The 27,661-nt window shown below is 42.0% G+C and overlaps 1 protein-coding gene across 5 annotated transcripts in view; it reads right to left on the bottom strand.

Moving 5' to 3' along the window:
* ATP6V0A1 (ATPase H+ transporting V0 subunit a1) overlaps positions 1 to 27,661 on the bottom strand; it is a 92,680-nt gene that overhangs the window by 11,612 nt on the left and 53,407 nt on the right. For 3 of the 5 annotated variants that reach the window (XR_011259902.1, XM_069603758.1, XM_069603757.1), the window contains 15 exons: positions 27,288 to 27,385; positions 26,188 to 26,316; positions 20,464 to 20,567; positions 20,018 to 20,144; positions 18,077 to 18,159; positions 17,364 to 17,457; positions 14,730 to 14,942; positions 12,355 to 12,505; positions 11,330 to 11,469; positions 10,370 to 10,527; positions 9,843 to 9,933; positions 7,333 to 7,451; positions 6,315 to 6,531; positions 5,841 to 5,948; positions 1,153 to 1,260 (listed from right to left, as the gene is read on the bottom strand). Coding sequence is in view for 4 of the 5 variants with exons in the window: in XM_069603758.1 (XP_069459859.1) it covers positions 1,153 to 1,260; positions 5,841 to 5,948; positions 6,315 to 6,531; positions 7,333 to 7,451; positions 9,843 to 9,933; positions 10,370 to 10,527; positions 11,330 to 11,469; positions 12,355 to 12,505; positions 14,730 to 14,942; positions 17,364 to 17,457; positions 18,077 to 18,159; positions 20,018 to 20,144; positions 20,464 to 20,567; positions 26,188 to 26,316; positions 27,288 to 27,385 (1,940 nt within the window). In the remaining variant the exon portion in view is untranslated. The remainder of the gene's footprint in view (positions 1 to 1,152; positions 1,261 to 5,840; positions 5,949 to 6,314; positions 6,532 to 7,332; positions 7,452 to 9,842; positions 9,934 to 10,369; positions 10,528 to 11,329; positions 11,470 to 12,354; positions 12,506 to 14,729; positions 14,943 to 17,363; positions 17,458 to 18,076; positions 18,160 to 20,017; positions 20,145 to 20,463; positions 20,568 to 26,187; positions 26,317 to 27,287; positions 27,386 to 27,661) is intronic. The other 2 variants (XM_069603761.1, XM_069603759.1) reach the window with 1 other exon arrangement.

Below are 27,661 nucleotides of genomic sequence, written 5' to 3'. Positions count from 1 at the left end.
AGATGAGCTTTTTCATAACACAGATTCACAGACTGGTTAGAGATGGCCAGTGAGATGCAGGGTACACGGGTGTCACGTGGGGCCCCAGGATGCGGCAGGGACAGCAGAGTGATGACAAGGATGGGAAGAGAAGCCCCAGATTAACATGAAGCCAAAGCCAGCTGGTTTCTTACCACTTCGTCCTCGGTAGGCTTGAAAACACAAATTTACACTTAGTGGGAAGCCACACCACACACAAGGTCACGAGTCATAAGCACCAGGCTACTCATTGCTTCTTGTAGGGGTGGGGGACTGTGAATGTTAAATGTTCTAACATGTTAGAGACAAGCCTCCTCAGCACAAATGGAAAGCAAAATCAGCAGTGCTTGGAGTGCTGGTACTTATTTTGAAAAGGCATCCCAAGCCTTGCCATTTCTATTTAAAAAAGGTCATACACACAGTAGACACGGTCAGTCATACTGCACAGTTCAGTCCCCTGGGTCTCCAATTCCTATTCTTTATGCTTTAAAAAGAATATAGTGGATAGATGAGATTCAAAGTTCAGCTCAGAGGCTTTGTGGTACAAACGGTCAGGCAAGGAGACTGATTTAAAAAACACTGAGCTTGGAGGTGGTGGTTTAAGGAAAAGTCTAGCATGTTCAGACTTCACCCTCCCTTTAAAAAGCAGGCAAGTAACTCCTTTAAAAGGCTCAAGGAACATGTCTGCTACAAGAGCACATTAGTGGAACAGGACTTCAAAAACCCAGTGATTGAAGTTCACACGGGAACCAGTCTGAGAAGGGGCAAGGGACGAAGGGGCCACCAAAAGTGGCCGGGTTTCTGCTGTCAGAGCTGGGGCACTGGGGCTGGCTCTGCCTCAGTCTGAGGAGAGTGGTCAGTAACTGATTCACGCACAGGGTTACTGCAGGCCTCGCGGAACTCAAGAAGCCGGACAACAGAACAAAATGCTACAAGCTCAGCAGGCAAAACCTGGAGTTTAGAGCAGGGGCCACTGGAAAACAGCTGAGGGGCCCTAAGAGGTCCAGAAGGCAGGCGGATGCTCAGTGTTAGTATTTTCATCTTTCAAGGAGCAGACAGGAGTGAGGCCACTGAGGGACACAAGACTAGAGCTGACCCGATGGGAGGAGAGGAAGCCCACACCACTGATCTTACCTCCTCCGCGTCCTCTGAATGGGTGGAGAGCTGGTCATGCTGAATAATCTCAGCATCCTCCTCTGTCGGTCCGTTGCCCACCCTGATCCCACCAAAGTTGAGAGTTCCCTACACAGATGAACAGAAAGAGTAGAATTTGCCTGGGCTTTAATGTGACATTCTGTGATGTGGGGAAGGGCGATGGTTAGTACATACAAACCTCAGAAAAGCATATATTCTAACAACAAAAACAAAACCCGCTGATGGAACAGCTAGGTAAAATCAAGCCACTGTTCCCACCCCAACCACCTCTGCCCAGGCCCAGCCTGAACTACATGTACCACCTCAGTCTGATCAGAGGCAACAAGCAGTTTCTGCTGCACCAAGAGACAGCAACCTCGCCTCGGCCAATGCCAACTGAGAATCCTGCTTGCGTGCAAACTTAGTAGGAACAGACTCTCCTAACAAGCGTGACTCTATCTGTAAAGGCTTCAATGACCTAACTTTTTCTGGAACTAAAGATTACACTTTCTAAGAGGGAGGGGAGTCAGATGACATGGTGATTGCAACCTGGTCGGCTAAGATTTCAACAGGAGCCTGACAGTTTCACCAACCTCTCCCCCAAATGTACTGGGTCCTTGCCCAGGAACAAAGGACTTTCTAGGTCACACAGAACAGGGGAAAAAAAGCTTAATGTACATTAGCTTGCAGCTAGAGAATACTGAGTTAGGCTCCTGTCCTTCAGGGGAGGACTCTGAGTGCTAACACAACTTTTTCACAGGCATGAGGGCAGATGCTGACTAGGTGCCTGCTGCCTCTCACTCCACAGGCGTGTTGAGCAGGGTCCCCAGGACCAGAATTTCTAAGTCAGCCTGATCTGGAAAAGTTTGGGTTTATTGAGGCAAGGGGATTCTTTGGGTACAAAAACCAGGCAGAACTGGGGTTAAGTGTGGCAGATACCAATTAGTGCTAACCTGCCACTAGAGTGAAAAGGAACCAAGGAAAGAGCTCTGAGACCTACTTCACGTGGCTGCCACCCAGGGAGCCAAACAAGGCAAGAGTTCAGACGGCTTTCCTGGAAAATAGCCTCCAAGCAGCACCACCAACAATATGCAAGCGCTTTGGGACAGCCACCCCAAGGTCCCCACTCGTCGTTTCACCTCTGGTGTGCATCTCTGACCACAGCATACGACCACCGACCCTCCAGGTTTGGGCAGATTCTCTCTTTTCTTCTAGTAATGGTTCTCACGTGCTCGTCAGAGAACCGGTTGTATCAGAATCACCTTGAAAGCTGCATTTCATTAAATAGATAGTCTCGAATATCACCTCTAGAAATGGTAAATTTAATAGGTCTAGGGTGGGGCCTAGAAAATCTGTATCTTAAAAAATATTTCCCCGAGGACAAACTGTATGATCGTTTTGATTGTCTACCAAAACTGAAAAGGCGTGCCCCCTAAAATGCATGCACCCTTTGAGACAGTAAGCCCACTGCTAGGAACACCTATGCCTGTGAAGTTTTATCAGGATACAAGGACAAGGATGTTGTATTATTTGGAACAGCAAAGAATTGGGAGCAACCACCAGAGCCATCTATAAGGGGATGGTGACATAACTTTAGCACATCCAACAGACAGTCCTATGGACTGCTGGGCAACTCTAAGGGTACTGTGATGAAACAATAAGTCAAGGGGCAGAAGAGTGCTACAATTTAAAACCCAATTGCTAATGTGTTTTAAATATATATACCTGTACATACGTATATACGTATTTCTATCAATAGATGGCAGACAGATGCTGATACTGGCAGAAAAAAACTGAAAGGCAAAATTCCCCACTTGCTAACAACAGCCTGGAGGAGGAGGTGGGGGAAGCTTCACTGTCAGCACTGTTTGCAGCCCTAACCAAGGGCACCTATTGCTCTTAGTTTTTCGTGTCAGAGGGGGTGACACATACTGCCATGAGGGGTCATGGCATTATGGGCAATCTCTCTGTCTTCCTCCACTTCTCTATTCTGTTCTAACACCTAGGAAACAAGTTCAAAGTTCATCAGGTGATTCTGATGTGTAATCAGATCTGGGAACTGCCTCGGGCACCTCCAGGTTGTGTAACTATTACACTTGATGACCCCGAGAGGCGGACTGAACTTGTACCACAAGTGTACACTCTGCAGCACCTTCTGCACCACACTGGTGACAGGACAGGACTCCTGAGCATCCTGGGGTGGGTCCTTGGGTGCCTGGGTTGCGGAAGCAGGCTTTAGGACCTAAAGCATAAAGTCGTTTCTGAAGTTTTCCCCAACCAGCAGATGAAGTGAGGGGCAGCCAGGTTAAACCTCCCAGCCAGACAGAATAGGTGTCCCTTCAGAACAGAGGAAGTGTGAGTTACAGGAAGGGAGATGAGACACACACATCAGCAGGAAGAAGAAAAGAAACAATTAAAACTATGATACACTGCTTACAGACAACCAAGAGGACAGGGGACAGAACAAAACCAGATCTGTGTTCATATCCTCAGCTCCTGGGGTCAAGAATCCAGGGCCCTCCTAATGGAGTGATCATCCTGATGCAGTCAGGCTGCTCTCCAGAAACAGATGTTTGGCTAACGAACCAGTGGGCTAAGGAGTCCTTCCGAAGGAGCAGGTTTCCCGACTGGAGACTTTTAACTTGGACAGTATCACAGAAGAGGATGCTAGATTTAAAAGCATCGAGACTGATGCAGCAGAAGCACACTTTAAACTAAGACTAGAAGAAAGAAGAGCACACGGGAAGAATGCCAATACATGGACAGTAGGTGCTTTAGGGTATTTTTTTCCCCTCTATAAAAGAGAGTAAGTCCCCATTTGAAAACAATTGTAAGCAGCCACATTTAAATGTCTTCTGATTCAAGATATCAGCCTTTTTAGACTAATTCTAGAAGAATAATTAGTTTTTGGAGTTAAAAGGATCAGGAACACCTAATGAAGTAAACAGTCACCATCTAAATATTTCATTTATTTAAAAGAGTATGATGCCACTAGAATACAATAGAACATGAAGAACTGCTACCAGTGAGATTTCAAAAATATTACAGATTCATTATTACCTAGAATAGATTGGGCTAATTTGGTATTAGTGCATTTTAAGATTTTGGTTAAGAGATGTTTTGAGGACAAATAATGAAATGCTTAAGGTTCAGAGGCTGTCACTAAATCATGAGTTAGCACTGGAAGAAGGAAAGACTGAAACAGAAGATGACTTTGTTATTACACCAAGTGGAAAGTACACGAGACACATGGCAGGGATGAGGTCCCAATGAACAGCTGAGGATGTGAGGGCTTCCGAATCTCTCACAGAAAAGGAGACACGTACAAGCCTCCACTGGAAAGAGAGTAAGTCACAGCTCACGTGGACCAAATGTCCAACCATCACTTTGAAGTAGATCTTGAAAGTGGAGGGAAGAATCACAGGGATATTCTCAATCCATGATGGAAAAAATCATCCAACACAGGGTCACAAAATACACACATGACAACGGATGAGTCCAAGAGCTGCCCTCTTGGATTAAGATGATGGGCTTGGAGAGGGTATGACAAACGCCCTGCGTTCACAGACATGACTGTACTTACACACTGAATGGAAACTTAGTGGTCAAGATGACACTAGAATCTGTTCCTAAGAGGTGGAGGTTTTTTCTGTCATCGTCTCAGTGAGTAACAAGGACAAAATTCCCAAGAGCACACATGGCCCATGCTCTCAACATACTTAGAAAGAATTCTGCTGCACTGTTTGCCACCTCTTTAAACAATATGTGATGGTTCATTGGTTTTAATTCACTCACTGTTGCAGCCGCTGCTGCCTCTAGTCCCTGTTGGCTCGGGGTTGGGCTGACTGGGGCCTCCACAGGTTGCCCTTCCTGATAGTGAATGGGAGAAAAGAGGAAGGGAGAAGGAAACAAGAGAGGGAGGGAGTGAAAGGGGAGACGAATGGAGGGCACATGGAAGGATGGAGATGGTCAGAAAAGGGAGAAGGACGGTCTGGTAACTCAGCTGCTCTCCAACAGGAGTAACAATCCAACAGCCGTATGAGAGTCATGCAATACGATCTTTTAGGCTTTACCAGGCACTGTAATAAGTAAGCATTACTGCAGTGCCAGAAACGGATATTTGGCAACTTAAGTGTGTGTGTGTGTAATTCAGATGCACACATACATAAAGTAAGCACAAGTATGTATGCTGCTCTTTTAAAAAGAAAAAACATCGATGTGCTTTAAACCAAATCCTTCCCTACACCGGATGTTTTGGCTGGTGAAAGTATCATGGTCTCATTTTAAAAGAAAATGTCTTGGTGTCAGCCCTGTGGTTGCCCAGGCAAACCACATGAGTGGGTTCGTCGTCTGCAGCCCCGGCAGCCTTGCTTCGGCTATTGCTGCAGCGAGACAGGCCCAGACCTGGATTCTGCTGAGCACTGCATAAGCAAAGCTCCATGAGGAAAGGTGAAAACTATTACTTGTTCTCGCCACCTGGGCTACTCAAAGCTGAGTATCTGGCTGTCTGAACAGCAATTACATGTTTGTTTTTTTCTTTTCAGCTGGTCCAGGGCTCATGTTGGGATACAACACAAGTGCATTTTAAGAGAATACAGGTTATGCACAACTCATTACATCCAATGAGGAACTGCACTGATTTAAAAAAAAAAAAATCTGGTAACTTTCAGCAACAGAAATATACCCACCAAATGTTTCCTCCTCAAATACTGACGGCGAAGGACCAGTGGTTTAAACAGTAGCATCCAAGGGACACACAGCAGTGCAACCACTACCAGGAAACACTGAATTCCTTTCTGCAAAGTAAGGAGGAAAATGCACATTGTATTAGTCAAATGTGCAGTTTCCAACTCTAGCATAGATTTCCCTTAAAATAGTTCTTTCTTACTGATCTAAGAATAAAAAACATAATCAGTTTCTCAAAATAACTAGATGTTGCAGCAAAGCCCAGGCTTGTCCCATAGGATGGGAGTTATAAATTCCACTCTGCCTGGATACAGAAAATTACAGTCGACTCTCCCAAAGAATGAGACTGGGTTGAATTTAGATCTGAATGTGTGGACCAAAAAGGAGTTTTAAAGGCTTTTTTCAGGTCACAGAAACATCTGGCTTCCTGACCTAGGCTAACAACCTGAGAAAAGTCCACCTCTAGATTGACGTACCTGTCCAGAATACAGCATTGAATTACCAGAGTCCCCGTAGGAAAAGAGGAACATATTTATGAAATGGATCAGAAGGCTTGGTGCTTTCTCCGATGTCTTAGCATTATAGGCCGTCCACTTGTAAAAAATAAGGATAACCAAGTAACCAAACAAAGAGGTCATGAAGATTATTTCTGGAATAAATCCAAAGTAGATATTCAAGGGCTTCTTGAAGTAGCTAAAAAGTAAGACAGAAAAAAATGTTAACAGTGAACAGACCCAGGGTCACCTCATACCAAGCGGACTGCTCTCCCTAGACGTTCTACCTAACTTTCCATCAATTCTGTGTTTAAGAATTGAACACTTTAGGAAGCAACAGCCAGAAGCACTAGAGGCAACAGAGACAGGCAGGATCAACAATGACTTCCAAACTTTTGAGCCTTGAACAGCTCCAATACCATCCCCGTCAATCTCTCGTGAGAAAGGGATAGGAAAATCAAGTACCTTCTGAGACTACAATTCACAAGTTTATGTGAGTTACACATCATGGGAAAAAACCATAACTTCCATTTTGATGAAAATTACACAAGGTGTTGTTTTTTTTAACAAAGATCTTGAGAACGATTGAATGTTGTCTGCTCGGGGGCTCAGTCATGTCCGACTTTTTACAGCCACATGGACTGTGGCCTGCCAGGCTCCTCTGTCCATAGGATTTTCCAGGCAAGAATACTGGAGTGGGGTGCCATTTCCTACTTTAGAGGATCTTCCTGACCCAGGGATCAAGCCCATGTCTCTTGTGTCTTCTGCGCTGGCAGGCAGATTCTTTACCACTAGCACCACCTGGGAAACTCATACATTGCTAAGGGACTAATATTAATAAGCAAGCTTCATTTGAAGAAGTGAGATTTTTTTTAAAGGCACTTCTTCAATACAGAACAGTGCTCTGAGTTATTATTTCCTCCTAAAGGTGTTACGACTTCTTCAGGTAAAAGCACTGTCTGAACTGTGTGAATTCTTAGGACAAAACAGAGCAACTCACGTGTGGTTGAAAAGACTCAGGCTGACTCCAAACAACATGTGGATGATACCAAGGATGACAGACATCTTCATCTTAAACGAGTTGAGGAAGGTCAGTTTATTGGTAGCAATGTTCCAAATCTATCATAGCCCAAGAAGACAGAAGGCATTACAAATAGTTCTCAAATGGAAAAATATTTCCCTACTGTAGAAAAAGTTTTTTTTTAATTGTAGAAATTCTAAACATACACACAAGCAGGGAGAATAACATAACACTCCTATGTACCTATGGCCCAGCTGCAATGATTAATTATTGACTTCTCGTCAGTCTTGCTTCATCATTAATTACCTCACCTATGCTCCACCTCCATATTATTTTGAAGCAAAATCCAGATATCATATCCTTTTACCTGCACATATTACATTTCAGCATGGATCTCTAAAAGGTAAGAGCTCATTTTTAAAACATGACCACAAAGGACTCCTCTGGTGGTCCAGTGGCTAAGACTCTGTGCTCCCAAGGCAGGAGGCCTGGGTTCAATCCCTGGTCAGAGAGCCAGATCCTGCTTGCTGCAACTAAAGATCCTCAATGCCACAACTAAAAGAACCTGCTTGCTGCAACAAGATTGAAGACCCCACGTGCTGCAGCTAAGGCCTGGTGCAGTTAAAAAAAAAAAAAATCACCACAGTACTGTCATAACACTCCAAAGCATTAACAATGACTTCTGTAATACCATGGAATCATTAATATTCAAATTTTCCTGATTGCATCCATATTTTTAAAAATAATTCATTTATTCAAAGTAGAGTCCAATTAGTCACTGTATCATGCGACTGCTGATACAGTTTTTAAGTCTCTATAGCTTCTCCCTGGAGCTCTTTTTTATTCATTACAAAATATTTGTTGAAGAAATTGGGGACATTTATCTTGTAGATGCTGGCTGAAACCCAGTGGTGCTGTCCTTCCATTATCTTTAATTATTAATTGCCTTCAGTTTTGTCGCTTAAGACCTGGACGCCTGTCAAATTTTCCTGACAGTTCTGTCTCCACTTTGGCCATCAGAGTATGTTTCCTAAGTAATGACTCTGAGGCAGCCATGTCCCTGTGCCAAAACCTCCAAGAATCCCCCTGTCACCTCTGAGACCAAAAGCAAACTCTGTAACCTGTTAGGCCAGATCGTCCACCATCTAGCCCAGTATCTTTTTTTCTGAACTAGCCTCTTCATGAAGAGTTCATCCTCAGTGACCTCTAACCTGAAAACTTCTGGCTGGTTCTCTCTGCAGGCCCAGTCTGGCCTGAGGTTCTGCAACTCCAACTGCCTGATGGACATTTATACCCGGATGACCCACAGGCACTTTAAACTCAGTACCTACCCTGTAAGCATCAAATGTCTGCAACAACAACAAAACCTCTGTAACTACAGAACACTACAGAAATGTGAGATAGTATTATCAGATTCCAGCCGTTTGAGGGCAGGAGCTATGTCTTAGAATGATGTGTTTCACCAGCAGCTGCTACGCCTTATAGACAATAGGGATTCAGTAAACATCTGTTAAATGCACATATGAAATGTTATGAAATATCTCCAAGGATCAGTTTCCTTATCTGTATAGCACAGACAGCAGTCTCTACCCGACAGAACTGTTTGGAGATAAATAAGATATGCTGAGGGTTCAGTACAGTACCTGGTCCATACTAAGCACTTCAGTAACATTAGCTTCTATAAAAATTAAAATAATTAACTTTTTATCTCCCTAACTCTATGCTTTTGCACATACTTCTCTTAATCTCTAACAATCTGCAATATTTTTCAAAGGCCAGATTAATTCCTTTATTTTTTTAATAAGAAACCTCAATCTTTCTGGCAATGATCTGCTTTTCCTCTGGAATTCTGTAATCCTTACAATCTAATGCTTAAATTCCTCCCTACCTCCTCTGTTTAAGCACATAACACAAAAGATTTGATCCTACTTTACTTGCTTACATATTTGAAAAAAATAGAACTCTGGGACAAGTTTTTTAAGTATGTAAATATAAGAATGGTAATCTAAAATCCATAAAGAGCTATTTTTGCTTTATTAAAACATCTGCTAAAAATAAAAATGAAACTAAGTTAAACAGAAATAAACTGGGAAGGAGTCTTGAAAAAAATCAATCTTCCCAGAGTTAGATTATTATTAGCCATCTCTAAAGTAAGTCATGTAGGAAAAATAACATGGCTCCCCAAGGCATCTGGGTCTCTTGTGGCTTTAAAGTACTCTGGACAGATACACTGAAGTTTTCTAAAAATATGTTACCTAAAACTCTAAAAAAAACTATTTATCTTCAACTTCATTCTTTCACTTCTGGGTTTCAGTTAAAACTTGGTGTTAGAGACTTCCCTGGCAGTGCAATGGTTAAGACTCTGCACTTCCAATGCAGGGGGCGCAGGCACAATCCTTTGTTGGGGAACCAAAATTCCAAAAGCCATGTGGCATGGCCAATTAAAAAAACAACTTCATGTCAGACACATAGAAAAGAAGCACTCTTACTGGATCGATGCCAAAAGGATATGGTCCACCAAAAACTCCAGCGACGGCTGGGTTCAGCTGGAGGACAGGGTTCCCCCGAAGTGTCTCTTCCCTACCATGTTAGGAGAAAACCACCATTTATTTTTTTATCAAGAGAGGGAAACTGATCCCCAGAGAAACTACTATAAACTACCTTGTCTTTTCAATAACAGAGGAGGGATTAGTATTAGAGAGTGAGAAGGGATCATAGATAACAAAGAGAAAGATTAAACATACATACAAGATCAGGTAGGGAAATCGGGAGACCTGCTTTTAACTTACAAAAAGAATCAATGCACCTAATTTACAGTTTCAGTTCCTTGATACTACCGAACAAATCACAAAGCATTTCCCAGGCCGGAGCATAGATAAGAGGAGACACTACACTCTTTTGGAACAGAAGCAGTGTCAAACACTTCTTAAAGAAGTGCTGGTTTACCACGTATCTGGAAATCCAGAGCTGGACATGAAAGGAATAAGCTTTGACTTTCAGCTTCTTGGCAACTTACGTCCAGTTGTATATATCGAACATCGGCCGTACGCTCCAGGATGACCCAAAGATATTAAGAGACTTGGAAAAGCAGTCATTATAGATGAGGCCAGTGTAGATGGAGAACACGCCCATCAACAGAATGATGTACCGGCCGCTGAATACAGTGCTGAACATCTGGGAGCCAGAAGAAAGAGGCCAATGAAACATAATCCCTGCAGCTCAAGTTGTGACACTGTCATTCAGAATATACTAGCCCCTTCCTCTCTCGCCACTTTTACCCCATTCTGGATCAGAGAGCTTGAAGTAAAGACCAAAATACAACGCTAACAAGAAATGTACTTTCACAGCACATGGCCTCTTTAGCATTAAAATGAACATAGCTCCTCTAGTCTCTAAAATTTCTCTTATGGATCAAAGACTTCCAGATCACAATTTTCATAATGGATGCTTGAGAAATTATCAAGTTCCAGACCAATGCAGATGTAACCTAGACATCAGTTCATTCTTGAATTAACTAGTGTTAACTGTGTGGTTACTAGTGGGGCGAGCCAAGGGGAGAGGGACAGATAGAGGCAGATGACTCAAGAGGTACAAACCACGATGTATAAAATAAATAAGCTATAAGGATATATCGTACAGCACACAGAATATAGCCAACATTTTATAATAATTATAAGTGGAGTGTAATCTATAAAATTTTGGAATCACTATGCTGTACACCTGAAACTAATGTAAGATTATAAATCAATAATACCTCAACAAATAAGTAAAAAGAAAATATATTTCCATCAATCATGGAGAAAAGACTGAATTATCCCTCTGTCTGTACAAAATTATCATAAACCTGTTGCCCCATGGAGAGACAAAAACAGCACGCAGCCAAAGGTTACAGGCGAAAAATATCAGAAATATGTCGAGAAAATAATACTACTATCTTATGGTTCAGAGTTTCTATCAAAACCAGACAAAATATCACCTCATTTTCATTCTTCTGGGAGAGGATCCGGCTCTCTCTTAACACCATCCATACAGCGAAAAGGGTCATCAAAATGCCATGGCCAAGGTCACCAAACATCACAGCAAACAGGAAAGGGAAAGTGATGATGGTGTATGGAGCTATCAAGAGACCAAAGAGAGAAAAAGACAAATTCCAGAAAACCGCAGCTCCCAACACATCACATCCCTCTCCATAATCTAAGATCAGTATAAAAGAGACTCATTCCCAAGCTGCTGGTCAGAGGGACTCCCAGGAAATAATGTCCACAGCAGGATTTGCACAGACTCACAAAGCTACCACCAGCATTTTCAACAAAGAATCACACAGGAAATGAAGGTTTTGTCTCTAGACTTGGCACCAGGGGGGTTTGTCTCTTGATTCCTTCTCTCTCACCCCTGGGATGCTGCTCCTGGGACAGGCCAACTTTCCTCCCCTGTGCACTGCAACCAGCTGAATAAAGCCACCAGGTTAAGTGGGAGAACGTTCAGAATCTGAAGCAGAGCAGGTCCTGCGGAAGACTCCCACTGAACATGAATTACCTGACTCTCGATTTCATCACTAGCTCTCTGAACACAGGAGAAATCTACCTTGTGCTTAAAATGGTCAACAATTGCTCGATTTTCTCTATCTAACCTGGAACCAGGAAGCTATTCTAAAATGTCAATGACCTTGGGAAAACTTTTTACTTAAAGCAGTTCCTGCAAATGGCATGTGAGTGAAAGCCAGGTGCTATGTAGCTGTGAGGACAGAGGAACCCCATCTATGGAGCTCATGCCTATAAAATTCCTATAAAATCGCCTGCTAAAGGAGTTCCACCTGGCAATAAACCGCACTCCTTACATCCAGATAGGCACCTCTTCACAGGAATTCTACAAGAGCTGAGGCCTGGACAGTATCTTCAGTCTTGAGCCAATGCAATTGTTCAACTGCATTGAAAGTGAAGCATTAAAAGAAATAACAAACAGAATAAAATCTCCAGAGGGAAAAGATTCAAGCTTTTTTACCTGGATTTATCTCTCGGTAAGTTCCAATTCCATAAGCATCCACTATGTTCTGAAAGCCATATGTAAACTTGTTGGTCTTGTTATAGGTGGGAGGAGTCTGGTTTGTCTGCATCCTGTTCAGAATGGAGGGCACGGTGGAACCACTGTGCTCCTGGGAAACATCAAGCACAGATCAGAATCAGGTCACCCTTCTGATTATGGTGGTGGATTCACAGGCATATATATTCGTCAAAACTCACTGAATAGTACACATAAAATGTGTATTTTCTTTCAGGTAAATTATATCTCAATCTTTCCAGACTTTGAGCACACTAGAACTAGCTATAAAATTTATGATGACACGTGTAAACGAAGTCTTGGGAAGAATATCCTTACCATGAAACAAAAAAATTAAGTCTAAAATGTATAAACAAAGAAAACGTGGTACTTTCTTCCCTGAAGATATCCTTATCTGTCTACGAGTGTCATTGTTCTCTCCTGCTTTTATGAAGAAAGCAAAGTTATTTTCTGACTTTTCCCTCTTTACCACCTACTCTTAATTCTCAGTCTAGCATGGTCTCAGTCCATGCCTGGTCAAAGTGGCTGGCTCATCACCAGATCCAAAGATCTTTTCTCTGACATGCAAGCCCCTGACCCTGGAGAGCTTCCTCTTCTGTTTACCAGCCATGCCTTTCCTGTCTCTGCTGGTTCCTCCTCCCCTGCCTGTAACACTGCAGGCCCCCAAGGTTCTATCATTAACTCCTTATTTTCTTTCTTGGAGGTCTCATTCCCTTCCAACCTCACGTATCCCATTTCTTTCATTTTGCTTTTTTTTGAGTAAAGCAGGCTTTTACTGTTCACAAGGTTATTTGTGAGGTGCAAAAATCTTCCCAAGCATTCTCACATTCAATCTGGGCTGCCACAGCAAGATGGACAGAAAGCTCAAGGACATATTTTTCTCGCATCTGTATTTAGTGGAAACCTTAGCAGAGAGTAAATACTCCAGGCCTGTCAAATAGAGGCATTTTCCCCTTTCGAGATCTCATCATCTGTTTTACATTTCCACATGGATTTCTGTCCAACCCCTCAATGTGACTGAAACTGAACTTAGCAGCCTTCTCCAATCAATAAGTTTCTCTTACTGAATCTCTACTTCCATTAATGGAACTATTATTCTACCAGTTATCCAGCTGATACCTCAGAAACATTTTTAATTTTTTCGCCTTGTATTTCTCCTGTACATTGCTAAATACCAAGTCTATCAACGGATACTTCCTTCAGAACGCCTCACAAATTCATCACTATTCGCTCTTCCTGTTGCCAGGTCTTACCGCAAGGTCATTATCACTTACTACTGTTTACAGTGACCTGTCTTCCCACTTGTACGCTCTCTCAGCTCCCCAATCCAACACCCACGCTATCAGTGGATTACTCTTTTATTTAATTGATCGAAACTGACTGACTGATTTGCTGAGTCATGCAGCATGCAGGACATGAGATCTTAGTTCCCTGACCAGGGATTCAACCTGTACCCCCTGCAGTGGAAGCGTGGAATCTTAACCACTGACCTGTCAGTGAAGTCCCTGGATTATTCTTTTAAAACTGTTGTGATCATCATGTTCTTTCACTGCTAAATAACTTCCAGTGTCTCTCTACTCCCTCTAGGATAAAATTTAAACCCACTAATCTGGTATTAATGACCCTTCATAATCAGGTTTCTGGCTCCCTGACTCAGGTTTACCTCCTGCTCTTTCGGCTCACCCGCTACAATTCCTGTTCTGGCCCAACCATGCATGGTCACACTGTACTTGCCTTTGGCCAGACTGTTTACTTCTTGTTATTGCCAACAGACATCTTATCCAGTCTTCAAAGCACTGAGTAAATGCCACTACCATCCTCACTGGACAAGCTAGCACCTTCCTTCCCTCCACACACATAAACTGCTCTTGGCACAGACTGTCTTATATGTTCGCACATCAGCCTCTTCAAGTCAGAAGATACTTGAGGGCCTACTTTTTACATCTCTGTACCTCCCGGCCCCTAGATCAGAGGCTTAGACAGGGCAGTAGCTCTAACTAACTACTAAAGGGAACTGCAAGGGTTATACTATGTACCTAGACTAACTGTCAGAGAGAATGGACCAGGAAACCGATGTTCTGAGTATGAGTAACCCTGAAGGATCATGTGGATATGATCAAATCATTTAATCTTTTCTGAATTACAATTGCTACATTTGAAAATAAGGATACGTGAGATGTTCGGTCAGGATGCAAGGTGAGTACAAGGTGGGTAAATTGAAGAACTCTGAGACAAAAATGCCATGAGAATGTGATTGATTCCTGATGGAAACCTCTCTTCCTGGCTGGAGGCTACACTGCCAGCTGTGGGGGACTCACCGTGCCCCTTCTGAGCGCAAACTGGATGGAGTCAAGGTCAGTGACAGGGCACCAGACCTCCGCAATTAGACACTTCTGGGTCACGTCTATGTTGCACAGGTTCAAAGTGTGGTAGATGGCCTTCATCTTCCGCACCTTGATGAACCAGACGCGGATGTTCTTGGCAGCAGCCTGAAGAACCCGCTGGCGGTGATCCTCTGTTTGGTTCAGAACCTTTGGGGAAGAAAGGAGCAGGAGAGTGATCCTTCTAATGCCCTTCTTCCATTTCAGGACATGAAGGCAAGGAGGCACAGCTTTCTGAGAAGGGATGCGGGGGATCTGTTTTTTTTTCTTCCTCTGGCTATAAGTTTGTGGGGTTTTTTTTTTTGCCAAATTGAAAGAAATTAAGAGTTCTACTTACTAATGTTCATATTCACTTCGCTTCAAGCTAAAGAGAAACCTGAGGAAATGGTTTTCAGCTTTTCTAATTTTACCACCAAATCCATGGCTGAACAATGCAGTCACTGGCTTTTATCTGGTTCATTAAAGAGCAATGGTTTTCCATATGGAGCTGTAACTCTGACTTGAAGAAGTCAGTGTCCCAGGCCCAGGAACGGACTGAGCTGTCACATTCCTCCTTATGAACAGCAGGCCACAGAACGCCCCTGAACATCAGCCCGCACTGAGGAGCGGTGGAGAAGAGGCGCTGCTGACCACCATCTGCCTCTCAGAGACTCCATGCCAGGGAAGGAGACAGGAGACTCGTGGCCTCTGGAGAGGATTCAGACTGCCACACACCACAGTCATCACAAAGCAGATAAAGCTTCATCTTTCTGTCAGGCTTCGTTTTCTCCCCAGGAAGCCCGATCCCTTGGAAACCAGCACATAGTTACCTCGGAGGAATAATACTGCCTCGACTAGAGGTGGGAAGAAAGGCCAGGGACACTTTACATTCTGCTGTCTTGTTTATCACCAAATATTTAACAGGTCTATAGCAGGAGAGGGGAGAAGCCAAAATTAGGCAAGCAACTCACCACTCACTTGTGCATAAGAATCTATCTGAAATCTCAACATCTTTTTGAAGAGGAAAAAACTATATATTAATCATTTTAGCACAAGTATGCCATCATAGCTGGTTCTTCAGGTCAGTTCAGGAAAAAAGTCATGACTGCTCCCTGAGAAACTGTCTTAGGCAGTAGAAAGTAACTTCCATGAGAGGTTTTTTTTTTAAAAAAACAAACCCATGGCATGCTAGGGAAACTCTTGTTCACTTGAGAATAAAGGAACAAGGATACTTTCTCTCCTGCTGCTGCTGCTGCTAAGTCACGTCAGTCGTGTCTGACTCTGTGCGACCCCACAGACGGCAGCCCACCAGGCTCCCGTCTCTGGGATTCTCCAGACAATACTGGAGTGGGTTGCCATTTTCTTCTCCAGTGCATGAAAGTGAAAAGTGAAAGTGAAGTCGCTCAGTTGTGTCCAACTCTTCGCAACCCCACGGACTGTAGCCTACCAGGCTCCTCCGTCCATGGGATTTCCCAGGCAAGAGTACTGGTTGCCATTGCCTTCTCCACTTTCTCTCCTGGTTGTTGACAATTTCACAGTGACTATTTAAACTTCTGGAAGGATGCTAATAAACTTGCCCCAACCCCTACATCTCACTCCTTGGTATTCAATCCCTTTTAAAATTTTACTTCAAAAAATTATTTCATTAAAATTTTACTTCATACATTTGGTGCTGTAAAGTCAAACTCTAGCCATTTATAAAGGCTACTGAACATGTTCTTCACAGTCTGCTGCAAGCCTGCTCATAAGGAGGGGGCAGAACAGTCCTAGAAGCCAGAATGTACTAACATGGCTCATCACCCATCAGCAGTTCGAAGAAAACTCTCTTCCCTTGGTTAAACTGATAAGTGCAGCTAACAGGAGCCAGCAGCGGGTCAAGTGGTGGGTCATACACAAGACGGCCTGAAATGTTTCAACATGTCAAACATGTTTCTTAATGTTTCAAGGTGGCAATCATTACATTCTTTCAATAGGGAACCAAACTCCAACTGGGCACCCTTTCCTTCCATGTATGTATAAATCATGACTCCCTCTTTAGAACCCTGTGACAGCCATCATGTGTGCAAACTACACACACTCTAATGGGTAAAAGTTCCTTCCTGGGTACAAGAGTTACACCAGGACTCTGGCTAGACTGTATGGTTCAGATTCAAGGTGACCAGGAGGACACACACCAAGCTATTAAGAGTAGCTGCCTCTGGAGGTAAAGCATGTCTGTGAGAGGCAGAATTGATTTGATATGTACTTCTATATTATTTTTTCTTAACTAAGCATACTTCATTATTCATACTTCATTCATTATAAATGTATCTCAGACTCATGAGCTGGGGAGCTGAATATTCTAAGCAACAATGATTTCAGGTGCATAGCATCTCTGTCTCATTTGAGGATAATTCATGCCATTTTTAAGTCATTCCCTGTGGGGGATGGGGAAGAGTTTCAGGGAATGACTTAAAAATAGTACACACAAAAAAAACCAAACATATCCTGAGCTGCTTAAGTGCCTAATAAACTGTTAGTGCTTCAAGGAAGAAGTAAGGTCTTCTATAGCAGTATTTCACAATGACAAACTCCCTCGAGGTCTCTGTGTACCATTTGGAGATCATCAATCCTGGTATTAACTCCAGAAGCCATCTCCTTTCTCTCCTGCGGTGTCTCAGGACAGGGATAGAGTGAAGCCCGGAACCTGGAATGTGCAGACACAGCCTAAGGAACACTGACATTGCTTCATGGAGCCAGTTTAAGTAATCTCAGAACATAATCCCAACATACTGGAAGGACCAAAACAGGGTTAGTTCAGACTGATGCACTAATCAATAATAATTATTTATGGGAAGGGGCCTACAGTAGAGCAGCAAGCAACATTTGAACTGTCTTGGCATTCTCTGTTTATTTAATTCCTTTAGATTAAAAAGGAAAGGCAGAAGCAGTTATTACAAATCACATTATAAAGTGCTGGAGAAAAATAGCATGGAGAAAGGATCTCATGGGCAGAATTTCAGAAAAGTTTAAGGGCACAGTGCCTATGGTACACTGCTAGGTATGCAAACCCATTGTCCCAAAACAATGCAGAATTTATAAACCATGAGTCCTAATTACTTTTCCCAAGAAAAGGAAATTGTGATTTTGAAGGTCTGTAAAAAAAAAAAATAAACTTAGGCCATTTCTGATCGTTCAAGATAACCTTAACATTATTAAAAAATATATTCCCCAGTTAAGGTGGACTTACAGGGCTTGTGTCTCACTGTTCTACAGGCTTAATAGGTGGCCTGGCTACACCCTGGGGGGAGGCATGTTTCTCTTACCCTTCACAGATTTTCTTGACTCTGTTTTTCAGCTGATCGCCTTGGAAGAAAATGATGAACACAGACTTGTGCACGTAGTCTCCCTAGGCCCCAAACCAAAAACCAAGAATTCAGACTTATAACCCAGAAAACTTATAACCCAGAAAGCATCTTTCTTTCTTGGTGACATAGAAACAACTGGAATCCTTTAAGGGTCTGGCAACCATGCACTTTAACCATTATCTTCAATCCATCTCTTAAGCTCCACAAGAACGTTTGCTCTATAATCTCAAGATTTACAAAAATCTTTCCATACTTGTTTTTAAACTCAATAAGGAGATTGACACAGATCAAAGATAATTCTCTTCTTAGTAGAATTTAGCCCTATTTACCAATTCAACTATTCAAACTGAATAATTCTTGTATTGCCTAAATGACTCAAGTACAGAGAAGAGGAAAGGAAGTCATTCCTGCCTGCTCGCATGCTCAGAAACTCCAGATAAAGGGGACTAACTACAAGGAGCTGAGCAGCTGGGGAGAAATGTTGATGCACAGTCTCATGATTCATGCTGAATTAGACCTCAGGGGGCAGGGAGGAAGGCAATCTATCCAAATACCAAGTGTATACCTGAAGCCTGAGGCAAAGGTTAGTAGGAAAGATCAGAAAAAGACTCTATAGTGGGTGTTAGCCAGGACTGTCTCTGGTGGCCTGTATTTTCTCCAGTTCCTAAAGAGCTTTTGTAACAGGAAAACAAACAAAACTCTGGAGGATAAACAGGGAAGAGGAGGGAAGGAGTAAGTAAGGCTCATGGGTCTTAAATTCCTAAGTTCTCCAGGAATTAACTGGAGCACATTCTTTGTGCAGCTGCTTTGTTAGAGATAGCCAGACCCTCCCTTTACTCCACTTGTTGATAAAAAATAATGCTTCTGTTGCCCAGGAACCTAGCTGAATATCCCTGAGAATAGCTCCACATGAGGTGTAACTGCTGATTATGGTGTTTCCATGACCCAAGGACAGCCTTCAGTAAGACTACAAAACTGGTACTCCAGGAGACTCACCGTAACCTAAGTGTCACCACCCTCCTAACTCGGTCCCAAGGACATGATCCATTTACTTCTAGCTGAAGGACCCAGTTACTCTGAGAACCCTCATAATTCAACCTCTCTTCTTAGGTTTAAAAAAAAAAGAATACTAATTTAAGACACCCAAAACATAATTGAGAACATAATAACCAACTCCAGGCTTCTAAATAACACTAACAGCAAAGTGAAGTAAATTTCTTGCAGAACAGTTACTCCTCTTTGCTTGTCATCTCTGAATGGACTCACCATATAAATGCAGGTTTATGCTAAGGACTCTGTCCTGTTATGTCAAATGCCAAGATGTTAGGTTATTCCTGCTTTCCAGAGCACTGGGTGGGGAATATCATCCTATTTTGTACAACATAAATCTTGAAACTAAGTTCCTAAAATTCCCAACAAACAAGTAGACAAAAAACTATCAATTAAAGTTTCATCAACTTATGAAGATCACAGTTTAGGAAATCTCTCCTCCTTGTACACATGGTTGTTACCAAACTTGGAACCAGATGTCTTGCTTTAATTTTCATTAAAGAGTTAATGTTCTTTTGGTCCCAGATAAGTACCGGAAAACACATAAAGCTGAAATAACTGGAGGGAATTCCCTGGCAGCTCAGAGATTAGGACTCGGCACTTTTACTGCTGTAGCCTGGGTTTGATCCCTGGTAGGGGAACTAAGATCCCACACATCATGTATACACTGTATGTACACATACGATGGAGGCGAAGAGGAAAAGAGGAGTCCCTCAAATTCACAGATCCAAACGGAGTAAATGTAAGGGCTCCTCTTAGGAGGGTCAGGTTCAGGTGGCACATGGTATGTTACTGCTCTGAGTTCCTTGTATCAGACCTACTCCACCAGACGCAATTCCCTTGTCTTACAGTCACAGGATCCTCCAGGGGGTTCTCGATTTCAGCCTGCCGCAGGAACACATTCCCCCGGCACACCCGCCAAAGCATGCGCTCAAAAGTAGGGATGCGCTCCCGGTTAATCACACCAGCCACGAAGCTGTGGGAAGAAGAGCCAGACTGGGAACGGTTCCACGCCACAGGATGGGAGGAAAGTGAAGAGCAGGGGAGGGGAAAGACGTCAGACAGGAGGCTGGGCATTGCTATGCCAAAATAACTGCCGAAGTCTGATTCCTGGACTCAGCAGAGGGTTGACAGAACGACTTAGGAACTGAACCCAAGGTAACTCAGCAACACCTTGCAACAGGCTCAGAAGAGAGGGAATCCTGGAAGCCAGTGAATGCCCAGCCTGACTGCTATTCTGAACAGCAAAAATGGACATGACACCGCTGAGTACAGAGGGTCGAAGTAGTACTTACCCAAGTCTTAAGGGCGTGCCTCTTCCCATCTCGCTTGGCTCCAAGAGGGATGAGGACTCTTCCAACAGGTCTGGATCCGCCATCTGCTGATGATGCAATTCAGCCTGAATTCACAAATCAATTAATATCTAATGAAAATAGTTAGTGGCATGCAGGGAACGAGGAACCAGGAGATAAGTTCAGAAAATAAAGATGAAAAAAAGAAAACCACCAAAAGAGAAGACATACCCACAAAAAGAAGACAAGAAGAACAGGGGAAGAAACAAAGAAAAGAAACAAGAGGTAAAGGAAGCAGAACTGCCCCAGTAAAGCATCTGGGGAAATGTTTTTAGAAATAAGGAATAAAGAAAAAAAATGTTAAATGATAGTGACACCTGTATAAACCTGTGACTTGGTGGAAACCATTTTTTCTCTTATGTTTTCCTGAATAAGCCATGAAAGAACCAAAAATATTTTTGCATATGCATAAAAGCTGAAGTATTTCTTCCTTTTGAGCAAAAACAAGGCAGCTCAGCAGATACATTCAATACCAAATTTCCAGGCAGCTACAAATTAGAATTTTCCCTGTGTAAGAATGTACAAGATGGAGACTCTCTTTCCCAGGAAGAAAGCAAGGAGCTGTCACTGTTCTGAACAGAAGAAAGATAGAAGGGGTGTCTCCAGATGTTTAGGTTTTCCATGCCCTTAAAAAGTCAAAGCATGAGGGCTTTCAGCACACCCACTATTTAAAAAAAAAAAAAAAAAGCCCCAAACCATGGGATTTAAAGAGTATTCTTTGTCCAAAAAGGTAAGAAACACCACAGTTGGGCAGGCATGGGCCTTCACTGCATCAATAAAGCGAAGGAAAGGTGAAAACATACCTGAATGTCCTAGTTTCTGCCCAAGAATCCAGGAATAGTAGAAAGTTCCTATGGGCTTTACAGCTTAAGGATTCTTGAGAGCATAGCTTAAGTCAACAATCTAAGTCAAGTGAAGAAGAAGTAATAGATACTAAGCCAATTCAGAACATGTGGACTAGATGGACTGCTGAGATTTAAAATGATTTCCACCACGACAGTTTATACAATAAAATGGAGGAGGAGCGGGACCTTCTCAGATGCAGACCTACATTTCTCAGCCTTTCTCTACACAATACTTCTTGCCCCGTTTCCTCTCAGCCTCTCTCTCCACAATACATCTCGCTTTGTTTCCTCTCACCAGGAAGGAGGAGCTGCCCTAAGAAATGAAGGCTAAATGACCGCTCCACTGCCTCATCTGCCCAGCTTCAATATCCACGGCCTACCTGTTTGACCAAAGACTAGAAGTGAGCCAGGGGAATCTTCCTTTTCAAAAGCAGAACTAAATAAACATGAAGTCAGGAGAATTTTTCTCATCATCTTCACTCCAAATTTCAATTTGATTCTACTCTTACCAACCCTGCTATAAAAAAAAAAATGTCTTCTTGATAGTCACAGAACTATAAATGTAAAGTCACAGGGTTGGGGTGGGGAGCTGAGTATAAACTAGGTAAGTCTGAAAGTCTAAACAAGTGAAAGCAATTGTTCGGGAAGTAAATTCTAGAAGCAGGATCAACTCTCAATGACCAAAAGAAAAAAGAAAAAAATTCCTTTTTTAAAAAAAGGAAGGATAGGCAGTGGGCACACCAGAAGTGCAGAGAAACACCACCATGAGATTTGGGAAACTTTCTGAACTGAACTGAAGATGAGATAATGAGGGCATGGGTTACTACTTGTTCTCAAGTGCGCAGTTCTTGTTTCCGCTTAAAATCAGATCCGCTGACTACAAACCACAAGCAACTTGCTTTGAGGATCCAGAGTAACTACAGCATTTCATCTTGCTCTTAGGATGTCCCTTAGCAAAACCCAGTGAAACTCACAAGCCTCCTGTCTACTCTACTGCATGGTTCACAATGCCTGGTTTAAGTAAACCATAAAGATAAAGCTCAGTGCAAATATGTGCTCTAAAGGTGAGAACTGATGGAAAAGCAAATAGTGCTCCTCTAGAGGAGGAGGCTCCATCTGGAATCTCTGGGAAAATGAAAAAAAAAAAAGGCAGAATTAAAATCAAATACAAATTTACAATAATATTCTAATTAATAATTACACCATTTCAAACTTAAGAATCCTTCAAATGAAATAATTGTGCCTGATGAGAAACTGTCCAGAACCACTAACTGAGGGCCTTTAAAGCAGTATCTAAAACCATGTCATCAAGTATCTCAATCCTAATCTGGGTTCTCTCATAAAAGTACTACCAAAGTTCTTCCACATTACTTGCTATGCCCTCTGGTTTACCCGTTCCCCCAGTCAGAATACTCAAACCACGCCTTGAAAGAGGAAGTAGCACGACTTCAATAGCTCTATTTCTACACTTTAGTATAAGCAGCACATCTAGGTCAGGCTACATGACCAAGAGCAAACACTTTTCTTTCCATTGACATGAGAAAGAAATTACATTTCATCACCCAAGGTATTCACGCAAGCCCCAAAGGAGATGGCAGATGGGAAAGAAAAGTAAAGAAAGCAGATGGATGGAAAACTCAGAAGGAAAGGAAGGCAGGGCTCTGCATGCCATTAACCATTACTTTTCCAGTCTTCTTTACGCTCTGATATGTTATGGTGCTTATGGTAAAAGATGCAGAGAAATCTCTCCAGCTCTTACAGTTCTTCATAAGCAAGAAGACTGAGAAAAGGATAATCATTAACAAGTCATTTAATTAGCCATTAACAAGCCATTTAAGAAATGGCTAAGTTGAATTTGTAATCATCATAAATCGTTAAGACTATTCAATATGTGTTGACCTCTCCCCTTCTCCACACCTGGCCAATCATAACCCCTATACCTGGAGATGCAGCGAATCATTTTCTGATTTAGTCATTTTCTGCTCATTACTCATTATTGTTTCTGCTCTGTACTTATTATTGTACATTACTGATTATATTCACCAAATTATATTCAAAAGAAGGGTTTAAAATAGGTAGTGTTTCAGGCCATTGGCAAACATAATAATCTCAGGCATGGATGAAAGGCTCATGAAAAGTCTGCATTTCTGAGACCTGAGGTCCCAAGTCTCCTGATCTTTTGCATCATGTGAGGCGTGCGGTGCAGATGTGCTTAACTCTGTGAGGCTCTGTCTCCTGTCCTGGCAGCGACACCTGAGACTGCTGTCTGGCCTCAGCAGGGCAGGGGCTATCGAAAGGGACCTGGCTGAGGCTATGGGCTAATGGCGAGAGTGGACAAGATGCTGACTGTGCACTAGGAGGGAAAAGGAGGGGTTCCTGGCCCTGGAAATAGAGGGACTGATGACGACAGCAGAAGAGCCTCTCACAGCCAAGGCCTCATGCTCAAAGAAATGCTTTGCATGAGTAGGACAGGGTGTGAAGGTCATGCCTGACTTCTCAAGATGGGCATTTCATGTTTACACCTATTAACCACAAAGAAAACTCCTAAACCCATAGTTACCATTTTAAAATCTTATATCATCTTTCCAAGTGATTCTGCTTATTTTGTTTTTACTATTATTTTTTTTTTTAATAAAATGAGGAGTTAAAAAAACTGTTTTCCTTAAGGGAGTCCATTTGTCAGTCTTTTTTCAGAATTTCTCCTAGAATGAACTAGACTAGGAAGTCTCTGCCAATCCTTAAAACTCAGGAGAATATGAAAAACATTCTCATATATCTCATCAATATCCCAGCAGTAAACTAAAGGGTATATCAAAAGGGGGGAAAAAGCAGGGAGAGGGTAAAAGAACTAAGTACCCAATAATGATAAAAGTAACTGAGCTTTGATCTTGAGGCCAGGTTTACTTTGGATCTGTGGGCAGCAGCTTGGACACGAATAAAAAGCACACCATCTTTGAGCCTAGGGAGTCACTGTGTTCGTGGATGTTTCCAGACATGACTAAGTGATATAGCCCTTGAACACAGAGACCATGTCACCCAGCTGATGCCTCACAAAGAGCAAGTGCTCTTCAAATGATCCAACAATAATAATGCTGTATTATTATTAAATATAATATTATCATTTAATAATAATATTAAATAATAATGATGTTTAGGCAGCGAGTATACTGGAATTCCAGATTATTTGTTCATCGAAAACCACTTGACGTAAGTGACCATGCCTGTTGCAAAAGACCTGAAACACTTGGAAAGAGTTAATTACACCGTCCCACATCTTTTAATGTGATGATATCGGGGATTGGTGAAAGAAGTTATCGTCAGTCTCAAAATTCTCAACTCAGTGAGCAAACTGAATATTCACACCCTCTCTGATACATAGCCTGATCCTGATTCTCAGGACCAGGCAATTTAATTCCTAGGAGCTTTTCCCCCTTTCCCTGGCTCCAGTAGATCTTCTTAATTAGCATGGTTTCTCTGAGTTGGATCTTCAGTTACTGAGGAATGTTTCATGTCTTCAGCTGACTTTCTCCAGCCCCGTGTGGTTTTCACACTAGCATGCTTCAGAATCACCTTGTGAAAACGGACTGCTAGGCCCCACCCTCAGGGTTTCTGATTCAGTAAGTCTGGAGTGAGGACTGAGAACCGGCCTTCTGACAAGTTCCCAGGTGAGGCTGACGCTGCTGGTTGGCAAACCCCTGCTCCAGGCTAGAGAACTAGGGAGAGTTATTTTTTCTTCAAAACATAGAAATTAAAAGTGAAACTGAGGACTTATCAGATACTAACTAAAGTAGGCCTTTTGTTTTTTTTAAAAGCTTTGCTAATTTTTGTTGTTGACCAAAGGAAATAAAGAACTTAATGGGGTGGTCTCCCTGGTGGTCCAGTGGTTAAGACTCTGTGCAGTGCTTCCAGAGCAGGAGGCATGGATTTGTTCTTTGGTCGGGGAACATGCTGCAAGGCGTGGCTGAAATTTTTTTTTTAAAAAGAACTTATGGGAAGGCATACTGAATAGTGACTGGGACAATCTATGAAATGTATGATGTTGCTAATCGGGTGGCAAAGACACCTATAAAATAGAAGAGTTACCCATATTTTAGGCCATCAGAAAAAGCATGTCCACACTGAAAGCTAAGACTCCTCCCCAGCTTTAATTGGGAGAAGGAAGCCTTTTGAGAGCCTTGTTCCAAATCCTTGTGGTGGGGTCACTTCAGCAAGCTGTCCCCTGGCACCTGAGTCACCTACATTTTTAACCCGGGAACTTATTATTAACATTTTGCCCCTACAAGGTACTGAAGTTGAGTTTAGAGGAAAATCCAGGAATTTCAAACAAGCATCCTACCAATTCTCCATACAACATAAAAAACAGCTCTCAAATTAAGTGTGCTTGCCATCTGGAGTACTTAAAACTATGCTCAAAGGTTGACAAGCAACCATAGAGGATACAAGTTAAAATTTAATGACAAAAGGTTTGGAGATTAAATTTTTGTTTCAATTTCATGTATAACTTTTTCCTGTTGCTTCAACTTCAAGCATACACTTACCTTCATATGTAAAATTTCATCTATGTTTACACAACTACTTTAGGGTTCCTTTCCTCATCTTGAGATGAAAAACTGCTGAAAATGCGAAAATATACAAAACCATGGCTGGCTGTGTACTGCATGGAAAATGGAACAGAATCTGACATTTCTTCAACTAAAACAGGGTGCAGAAATGGTATTGTTCCCAAACTAGCAAATTAAAACAATTATTGGAATAAAAATATGGCCCATTAGTGCTGGTGTAATATCCGCTGCTTAAATACTAAAAGAAACAATAGTCTGACCTCATCAAAAAACTGTTGAGTTTTGCGAAGTATAAATTTTAATTCAGTTAGTTCCAGGAAATTTCTCTTCAGAGCTTCCTGGTTTGTGTTGATTTCCTTCAGTTCATTTTCAATCTTCTCAAAATTAGCCTATAGAGAAACAAAACAAAACAAAAAAACCAACCAAACTATTAACTCACACTAAGCTCAAAATGCTTGCTCTAAAAGACAGATGAAATAATCCATCCCACAGAATGCTGGCCACGCTGAATATCCAAAGATATCTTCATTTCTACCCAGCAATACATCTGGCCCTGTGTATTCTTTGGTTCCATATCCACAGATTGTTTAGTTAATCATAGTTATGGTTAGTTAACCATAGTTCAAAAATATTTGGGGAGGAACATTTTCCAGAAAGTTCCAAAAAGCAAAACTTGAATCTGTTGCTCACTAGCAACTATTTTACCTGTGATCTACATTGTATTTACAATGATTAACATAGTATTTACATTGTATTAGGTATCGTAAGTAATCCAGAGAGGATTTAGAGTATATGGGAGGATAAGCCTAGGTTATATGCAAATACTACAGCCATTTTACACAAGGGTCTTGAACACCAGCAGATTTTGATATCGAGGGAAGGGCTGGAACCAATCTTCCCTGGTTACTGAGGGATGACTGTACTGTGTTTTTACCAGGGTGGTTTTCTTTATAAAGGTTTTTTTTGCTTAAAATAGCCTCTTTTTGTCTATAGATTCTGTTATACACTTGGTTAAATCCCTCAGCGGACTTTAGATAAAATAATGATTGAAAAGTCTATCGAGATTTTATGAGATTCAGTTTATGAGATTATTAATAAATTACTAGATAAATTAACATTAATCCAATAAATTTTCAACAAGCCAATAAACATTAGTGGCATGTGACAGTATTGGAGATATTAATACCATAGTGATTTTTATACCATAAAAAAGGAAATTCATTTTAATCCCATCCACAAGAAACTTGCAATCAAAAGTAAAGGACGACAAGAATTATTCTACTTTCCATCTACTTAGGAAAGTAATTTCTGCCCTTAAATATAAAGAAACTTATCTGGCTTCCCCAGAAGAATTATTTACCTCTAAGTCTATCATGTCCCGGGGGAAGGGCACCTCTGGGTTTTCACCAGTGTCCATAATTGGGATGTTAGCTTTCCTTATCTCTTTCTCAACAAATCCTAGAACGACAGAATCAAAACATTCATGTCTAGCTCCACATGTCTGGAACTGCCAATATCTGAGGAAAAAACTAATAAGATCCCAAACCTGGCTAAGAAGAGCTTCATTCTAAGACACTTTTCATATAAAAGAAGCAGACGTGTAAATCCTTTTCTCTTCACACTCCCCTTTCTCCTGCCCCACATTCTCTAAAGCACAGTTCCTGCAAAGAGGCTTATCAGTCCTTAACTGTCTTCTTTTCCTCTTCGGATCTTAACACTGGTTCTCATCTGTGT

This window comes from Ovis canadensis, chromosome 11 (assembly GCF_042477335.2).
Source record: "Ovis canadensis isolate MfBH-ARS-UI-01 breed Bighorn chromosome 11, ARS-UI_OviCan_v2, whole genome shotgun sequence".
Lineage (NCBI taxonomy): Eukaryota > Metazoa > Chordata > Mammalia > Artiodactyla > Bovidae > Ovis > Ovis canadensis.
This window is presented reverse-complemented; position numbering and strand designations above follow the sequence as displayed.